Source organism: Ammodytes marinus (assembly GCF_949987685.1).
Source record: "Ammodytes marinus genome assembly, chromosome: 13".
Lineage (NCBI taxonomy): Eukaryota > Metazoa > Chordata > Actinopteri > Uranoscopiformes > Ammodytidae > Ammodytes > Ammodytes marinus.
Window position 1 is genome coordinate 25,934,707 of NC_137217.1, and position 8,848 is coordinate 25,943,554.

Consider the following 8,848-nt stretch of genomic DNA (forward strand, 5'->3'; position numbering starts at 1 on the left):
ATGATGTACAGCTTCATGGGAGGGGGCCTATTTTGTGCCATCGTGGGGAACATCCTGTTGGTGGTCTCCACAGCAACAGACTACTGGATGCAGTACCGTCTGTCTGGCAGTTTCGCCCACCAGGGCCTGTGGAGGTACTGCATGTCTGGCAAGTGCTACATGCAGACTGACAGCATTGGTAAGTCGGAAAATATCTTCTCGGACCCCTCAAAAAATGTACTTCTGTCTCCCTTAGGCACAGCAACTCCCAACAGAGTCAACGTTTACTTATTTAAATACCCTGGGGATTTTTATTTATAGTTTTGGAGTACAATAAACAGATTTGAATGAGATTGCTTTAATATGATGACATAATTATGTAAAGGCTTAAAAGACAGCAACAAAGGTGGATAAAATAATATCTCCCAATAAACAAGACTAAGAACCTACAGCCAAGCTAGTGGCTCTGTGAGGATGTTTCGGCCATGGTTAATGCTAATTGCCGTGTGAGAACATGCTCACAGTGACAATAAAGTTAGCTCATGCTAAGCAGCTATGTTTACCATGTTCACTGTGTTAGTAAACCATCTCAGTATGTTACATCTGCTAAATAGGACTAAACACAAAGTACAACAGAAGTGTATGTGAATGTTTTTAGTTTTCAATGCATTTGTTGTTAAATCAAATTACTTGATACAATTAATTTGAAAACAATTGATGCAATGATGGTTCAAGTTGGGGTTCAAATTTACATAATCTAGGAACTATGTATTTCTGATGTTTTTGGGATTCAGTTAATAGTAATATTGTGTTAACCTGTTAGTAGCCTAGTTAATGAACTTCTTTCATTTCGTCCTTGATTATTTATACACTGTACGTCTAGAATAAGTGTGATCAAAGTCTGGAACAAAGTGATACAGAAAACACACAGTACAATTAAAGTCTGCCTGCTGGATTTATTGGTGGATAAGTATAGCGCTAGGCCTACATCATACATGTTACATCTTATTTTACTTCTGGAAGTACCTCTGAATTAAATGCACAAAAAGTTTAGTAATATTTAGTGCAACTTGACCAGTCAATGACTCTAAATTTCATTCAATCTATATACCTTCACTGTTTAAGGATTGTCTGCCCTCAAACAGCATGTCAGCATTAGTAAATGCTGATGTGAGTGAGTCTATCAGCACACTTGTCAAAGGAACCAGTAGAAATATTAGGAAATAGATTCATACACAGCGAGAGTGCAATCGCAGAGTGCATGAAACTGTTCATATCTAATGAAAGGTTTGTCATGTGTATTTATATTTTTGAACATATCTTTATTGTATGTTCTCTCCTCTGTGCTACTCCTCCCCAGCCTACTGGAATGCCACTCGTGCTTTCATGATCCTCTCTGCCATGTCATGCTTTGCTGGCATCATCGCAGGAATCCTCTCCTTTGCACACTTCTCCGCCTTTGAGAGGTTCAACCGCTCATTTGCTGCTGGAATAATGTTCTTTGTTTCAAGTGAGTCATTAAAAGTGACTTATAGTGAGTCATAATGTTGTATCCATTTATATTTTTGTTGTGTTTGCATGTGATGCAAATCTCAGTTAGAGTTGCCCATGCCTACCATCGACTTTCTGAGATGACCTTTATTCCCTGTATTCATTTTCGTAACACTCTGTTCCCACCATGCCAGCTCTCTTTGTTCTGCTTGCAATGGCTATTTACACCGGAGTGACTGTGAACTTCCTGGGCAAGCGCTTTGGTGACTGGCGCTTCTCTTGGTCCTACATACTAGGCTGGGTGGCCCTGCTCATGAACTTCTTTGCAGGTTCGTACAGAAAAAAAGCGCAGTAAGGTTTAGTGTATTCACTTTATCTTATTGATAAACAACATCTGTTCTTTTAAGAATATTAAGCAAACCGAATAAATATTTTTCCAAACAATAAAAGCAACAATACAATGCAGCCACATGACCACTTAGATTTTCTTGACATTTTATAGGCCTATACATTAATTCCTAAAGTTGCTGCTCAGCAGATTTGGATTCATAAAAATTACCACTTTATATTTTTAAACAAAACATATATATAATTTTTAATACAACAGCAATATAAACCCTACACCAGAAAACTATAAGATGAAACACTACATCAAAAACACATTTTATTTAAAACAATTTGTTAAGGTGCGTTTACTTGCAATATATGTGTGTATTTAAATGGCCTATAAATTGTATTATAGAAATGGTAACTAAACCCTGTACCACCTTACAGCTGACCTATGTTTTGTTTTGCAGGTATATTCTACATGTGTGCCTACAGAATGCATGAGTGCAGAAGAGTGGCTGGCCCACGTTAAACAACAGGAAATATCTTTTTTGCTGGGGTGCAAAGGATTTCAATTCCCCAAAATTCAAGATTCAAATAGGGAAATTACTGTGAAATAATAAAAAAAAAATGTTTTGCATATGCACTTCATGTATCTTGTTTTTGTTTCATTAAATAATCTGAATTTGTATCGAAATGGGGCTCAATACATTTGAGCATGTTTAAATATTTCTGCAAGATATTTTGTTATGCACCTAGCCAGCAGACCCTAGATGTGATTTATACATGAACTAAACCAATCTTAAAGCAATCTTTACAGCATTTCAAATACACTTTCTGACATCATATCCAGTACTAATAAATATGTACATATTGTATTGAAGGTGTTTTTTACTCTTGGTTAGAGCTTGGCACTTGCCTGGGTACTCCTAAAATATACTTCCTGAAAAGTGACTTTTTACCAGTGCAGCGGAAAGCGGAGGAGGAAAAGTAGAAGATGATGGGATCAATACAGGTGTTGAAGGTGCTTAGCAACAAGGCGTAGTACCTCCATTTTGGGCTCTCTCCCTTGAAGTACCCCACTACATGAGAGAGGTTGTATGGCACCACACAAATCAGAAACATAGCAAGAGTCCCCAAGGCCATGCCAATGGCCTTCTGCTTCTGCATCATGGGGATCCTGGGCCGGCTGTACAGGATCAAGATGCAGCTTGCGTAGCAGTAAACACAAATGACTAGAGGCACAAGGCAGAGCACAATAAAAGACTCCAAACGTACTGGGAGGAGGATCTTCAATTGGTTTTCTGTGAAGTTCTCGTAGCAAATGCTAGAGTTGTTGGTGGACAGGTCTGGGTGGTGCTGGGTAATGAAAATAATGCTGCATTGAGCTGTCGAGATTAGCCAAATAACAGCACTGATGACTACTGCGTAAATGGGTTTTTGCAGCCGAAGATAGATGACAGGGAAGGCTACAGCGATATAGCGGACCACACTGACTGCGGTCAGCAGCAAGGAGCTAGTGTGGATGGTGGAGAAGAAGGTGAAGGCGGTGATGGAGCACAGGAATTTTGGCAAATCCCAGTTCATGCCTGACGCTGCCTCGTGCATCTTGAGTGGGAGGATGATCAAAAAGAGCAAGTCAGAGACAGTCAGGTTGACGAGCAGGATGTCTGTTGCAACTGGCTTGGAGGAGATCTTAATGATGAAGGCACAGAAGGCTAGGAGGTTGGCTGGCAGGCCTATCAGGAAGGTGACGATGTAAACTGAGAGGATGACCTCACTCCTCACCACTTGCTCCATTGTCCTCTAAAACAAAGACATAAAAAAAATAAAGCTTGAATGTGTCCAAATAGAAAAATTCAGCTTGTTCCTAACATTATTCATAAGAAAAATATAAAAGCTGTTTGAACAATCAGATCATCTGAAAACCACCTTATTGCAAACACATTGTTTCTCCACTACCGAAACAACAATTGGAACCTACGATCAATCCCAAAAGATTCAGGGTTCTTCACTGACAGCTAAAACCATTTGTAACACTTTGGTAGTCCACAACTTAATTATGCACGTTTCTTCAATTAAGGGTTAATATACATCTGCATATTTTCTGTATCTCAACACCTTACTGATTTTAAAGAAGTTAAATCAGCATCATTGGGTCATGGTCTTCCATCTTGTGGATATGGTTAATACCTCCGTTGTGTTTGCAGAAAGTGTTTTCCACGTCTCAGCTCTCCAGCTCAGATTTAAATAGCAAAAAGGATCTGCAATGTTCAGTCTAATAAGGTTAACATATTTACTTACCGAGAAGAGGATGGTTCTCAAAAGTGTTGAGGCTTTGACGAAAACTACTAAAGCTCTGTCTTGTTCGCCTTGTTGTGCCTTTTACCATAGGCAACCAATTTATAACTTGTGAGTTCAGATATGATTGGATATGATATCAGATATCAGCCCCCGTGTGACCTGACCTATGTACCGCTCTTCCTTTATACTTAGCAGAGAGCAGTCACCTGCTCTGTAATGTTTACCAAAATGCAAAACTAAAGCTTGTATTGACTTTCATAATTGGGTGTGGACCCGATCCAAGTATAACTCTCTCCTGGAATATGTTTTAAACATGATAATTAGGCTTGTATTTCATCAAACTTCCTCATTGTTTCCTGAAGTAGCTCTTACTCATAGTTACACCTTAAACACTGGCTCAGAAAAAGAGTAATTATTTCCTCAACAACAACAAAAAAGGCACCACATTGAATAATAATTTAAGACTACTAAATAGATATTCAGTGCTGCTTGAAAGTATGTGAACCCCTTGAGCATTTTGGAATTTTATTCAGTTTAACCATTAATCATTCATTTTTATCAATACCAGTATCTTTTTGTATGAAATAACAGATGCTTGTTTATCAATTCAAAATTTTTATTTTCTGGAAATCGATTGTTAAAACAAATTATTTGACAACTATTGTATGTGCAAAGGTTTGTGAACCCTGAGCTGCATTGCTCCTTCAGCCCCACATTTTTTCTGCTGGGCAACATTTTTTTTTAAAAACTGATTCAGACTCCTCTTCAACATAAAAACAGGGCCTGTGGAGGAACTGTATGTCTGGCAAGTGCTACATGCAGACTGACAGCATTGGTAAGTCGGAAAATATCTTCTCGGACCCCTCAAAAAATTTACTTCTGTCTCCCTTAGGCACAGCAACTCCCAACAGAGTCAACGTTTACTAATTTAAATACCCTGGGGATTTTTATTTATAGTTTTGGAGTACAATAAGCAGATTTGAATGAGATTGCTTTAATATGATGACATATATAAAGGCTTAAAAGACAGCAACAAAGGTGGATAAAATAATATCTCCCAATAAACAAGACTAAGAACCTACAGCCAAGCTAGTGGCTCTGTGAGGATGTTTCGGCCATGGTTAATGCTAATTGCTGTGTGACAACATGCTCAGAGTGACAATATAGTTAGCTGATGCTAAGCAGCTATGTTTACCGTATTCACTTTGTTAGTAAACCATCTCAGTATGTTAAATCTGCTAATTAGGACTAAACACAAAGTACAACAGAAGTGTATGTGAATGTTTTTAGTTTTCAATGCATTTGTTATTAAATCAACTGACATACCCACATTACAATCCACACAAATGTGTTTGAAAATATCAATACTGAAATGTATTACAGCAAGTACTCCAATTAAAGTAAAAGTCTAGCATTTTACTTGAGTACAAATAATAAAACACCATGTGATTTATTATCAAAAGGCCTGATTTTGAAGATGTGTCCCTCTGGAGTAAATATAATATATTATATACAATCTAGTTAATAGTGATATTGTGTTAACCTGTTAGTAGCCTTGTTAATGAACTACTTTAATTTCGTCTTTGATTACTTATATATGTCTTGAATAAGTGTGTTCAAAGTCTGGAAGAAAGTGATACAGAATACACACACAGTGCAAATAAAGTCTGCCTGCTGGATTTATTGGTGGATAGGTATAGCGCTAGGCCTACATCATACATGTTAAATCCTATTTTTCTTCTGGAAGTAACTCTGAATTAAATGCACAAAAAGTGGAGCTCAATATTTTACCAAAATACCATACCAGAGTAATATTTAGTGCAACTTGACCAGTCAATGACTCTAAATTTCATTCAATCTATATACCTTCACTGTTTAAGGATTGTCTGCCCTCAAACAGCATGTCAGCATTAGTGAATGCTGATGTGAGTGAGTCTATCAGCACACTTGTTAAAGGAACCAGTAGGATTGTGTATTCGGAAATAGATTCATACACAGCGAGAGTGCAATCGCAGAGTGCATGAAACTGTTCATATCTAATGAAAGGTTTGTCATGTGTATTTATATTTTTGAACATATCTTTATTGTATGTTCTCTCCTCTGTGCTACTCCTCCCCAGCCTACTGGAATGCCACTCGTGCTTTCATGATCCTCTCTGCCATGTCATGCTTTGCTGGCATCATCGCAGGAATCCTCTCCTTTGCACACTTCTCCGCCTTTGAGAGGTTCAACCGCTCATTTGCTGCTGGAATAATGTTCTTTGTTTCAAGTGAGTCATTAAAAGTGACTTATAGTGAGTCATAATGTTGTATCCATTTATATTTTTGTTGTGTTTGCATGTGATGCAAATCTCAGTTAGAGTTGCCCATGCCTACCATCGACTTTCTGAGATGACCTTTATTCCCTGTATTCATTTTCGTAACACTCTGTTCCCACCATGCCAGCTCTCTTTGTTCTGCTTGCAATGGCTATTTACACCGGAGTGACTGTGAACTTCCTGGGCAAGCGCTTTGGTGACTGGCGCTTCTCTTGGTCCTACATACTAGGCTGGGTGGCCCTGCTCATGAACTTCTTTGCAGGTTCGTACAGAAAAAAAGCGCAGTAAGGTTTAGTGTATTCACCTTATCTTATTGATAAACAAAATCTGTTCTTTTAAGAATATTAAGCAAACCGAATAAATATTTTTCCAAACAATAAAAGCAACAATACAATGCAGCAACATGACCACTTAGATTTTCTTGACATTTTATAGGCCATTAATTCCTAAAGTTGCTGCTCAGCAGATTTGGATTCATAAAAATTACCACTTTATATTTTTAAACAAAACATATATATAATTTTTAATACAACAGCAATATAAACACTACACCAGAAAACTATAAGATGAAACACTACATCAAAAACACATTTTATTTAAAACAATTTGTTAAGGTGCGTTTACTTGCAATATATGTGTGTATTTAAATGGCCTATAAATTGTATTATAGAAATGGTAACTAAACCCTGTACCACCTTACAGCTGACCTATGTTTTGTTTTGCAGGTATATTCTACATGTGTGCCTACAGAATGCATGAGTGCAGAAGAGTGGCTGGCCCACGTTAAACAACAGGAAATATCTTTTTTGCTGGGGTGCAAAGGATTTCAATTCCCCAAAATTCAAGATTCAAATAGGGAAATTACTGTGAAATAATAAAAAAAAAATGTTTTGCATATGCACTTCATGTATCTTGTTTTTGTTTCATTAAATAATCTGAATTTGTATCGAAATGGGGCTCAATACATTTGAGCATGTTTAAATATTTCTGCAAGATATTTTGTTATGCACCTAGCCAGCAGAACCTAGATGTGATTTATACATGAACTAAACCAATCTTAAAGCAATCTTTACAGCATTTCAAATACACTTTCTGACATCATATCCAGTACTAATAAATATGTACATATTGTATTGAAGGTGTTTTTTACTCTTGGTTAGAGCTTGGCACTTGCCTGGGTACTCCTAAAATATACTTCCTGAAAAGTGACTTTTTACCAGTGCAGCGGAAAGCGGAGGAGGAAAAGTAGAAGATGATGGGATCAATACAGGTGTTGAAGGTGCTTAGCAACAAGGCGTAGTACCTCCATTTTGGGCTCTCTCCCTTGAAGTACCCCACTACATGAGAGAGGTTGTATGGCACCACACAAATGAGAAACACAGCAAGAGTCCCCAAGGCCATGCCAATGGCCTTCTGCTTCTGCATCATGGGGATCCTGGGCCGGCTGTACAGGATCAAGATGCAGGTTACGTAGCAGTAAACACAAATGACTAGAGGCACAAGGCAGAGCACAAGAAAAAACTCCAAACGTACTGGGAGGAGGATCTTCAATTGGTTTTCTGTGAAGTTCTCGTAGCAAATGCTAGAGTTGTTGGTGGACAGGTCTGGGTGGTGCTGGGTAATGAAAGTAATGCTGCAGTGAGCTGTCGAGATTAGCCAAATAACAGCACTGATGACTACTGCGTAAATGGGTTTTTGCAGCCGAAGATAGATGACAGGGAAGGCTACAGCGATATAGCGGACCACACTGACTGCGGTCAGCAGCAAGGAGCTGGTGTAGATGGTGGAGAAGAAGGTGAAGGCGGTGATGGAGCACAGGAATTTTGGCAAATCCCAGTTCATGCCTGACGCTGCCTCGTGCATCTTGAGTGGGAGGATGATCAAAAAGAGCAAGTCAGAGACAGTCAGGTTGACAAGCAGGATGTCTGTTGCAACTGGCTTGGAGGAGATCTTAATGATGAAGGCACAGAAGGCTAGGAGGTTGGCTGGCAGGCCTATCAGGAAGGTGACGATGTAAACTGAGAGGATGACCTCACTCCTCACCACTTGCTCCATTGTCCTCTAAAACAAAGACATAAAAAAAAAATAAGTTTGAATGTGTCCAAATAGAAAAATTCAGCTTGTTCCTAACATTATTTATAAGAAAATGTAAAAGCTGTTTGAACAATCAGATAATATGAAAACCACCTTATTGCAAACACATTGTTTCTCCACTACCGAAACAGCAATTGGAACCTATACGATCAATCCCAAAAGATTCAGGGTTCTTCACTGAGAGCATGAAGCATAAAACCATTTGTGACACATCTGCATATTTTCTGTATCTCAACACCTTACTGATTTTAAAGAAGTTAAATCAGCATCATTGGGTTATGCTCTTCCATCTTGTGGATATGGTTAATACCTCCGTAGTGTTTGCAGAAAGTGTTT

At 38.4% G+C, this 8,848-nt stretch overlaps 4 protein-coding genes across 4 annotated transcripts; 2 read left to right on the forward strand and 2 right to left on the reverse strand.

The window, feature by feature from the left end:
• Positions 1-2,329, forward strand: LOC307259802 (lens fiber membrane intrinsic protein-like; the record flags this gene model as incomplete). Its single annotated transcript, XM_080039807.1, has 4 exons — positions 1-178; positions 1,340-1,489; positions 1,665-1,799; positions 2,268-2,329. 4 exons carry the CDS (start codon positions 1-3, stop codon positions 2,327-2,329), a joined length of 525 nt encoding a protein of 174 aa, XP_079895933.1.
• Positions 2,330-2,688: 359 nt separating this feature from the next.
• On the reverse strand, positions 2,689-3,597 carry LOC307259680 (free fatty acid receptor 3-like; the record flags this gene model as incomplete). The annotated part of the gene is made up of 1 exon (XM_080039624.1): positions 2,689-3,597. The coding sequence occupies one exon, from the start codon at positions 3,595-3,597 to the stop codon at positions 2,689-2,691; it is 909 nt and encodes a 302-aa protein (XP_079895750.1).
• A 624-nt stretch (positions 3,598-4,221) lies between these two features.
• On the forward strand, positions 4,222-7,205 carry LOC307259681 (lens fiber membrane intrinsic protein-like; the record flags this gene model as incomplete). The annotated part of the gene is made up of 5 exons (XM_080039625.1): positions 4,222-4,269; positions 4,882-4,936; positions 6,221-6,370; positions 6,546-6,680; positions 7,144-7,205. The coding sequence occupies 5 exons, from the start codon at positions 4,222-4,224 to the stop codon at positions 7,203-7,205; spliced, it is 450 nt and encodes a 149-aa protein (XP_079895751.1).
• A 359-nt stretch (positions 7,206-7,564) lies between these two features.
• On the reverse strand, positions 7,565-8,473 carry LOC307259682 (free fatty acid receptor 3-like; the record flags this gene model as incomplete). Its single annotated transcript, XM_080039626.1, has 1 exon — positions 7,565-8,473. One exon carries the CDS (start codon positions 8,471-8,473, stop codon positions 7,565-7,567), a length of 909 nt encoding a protein of 302 aa, XP_079895752.1.
• Positions 8,474-8,848: the final 375 nt, after the last annotated feature.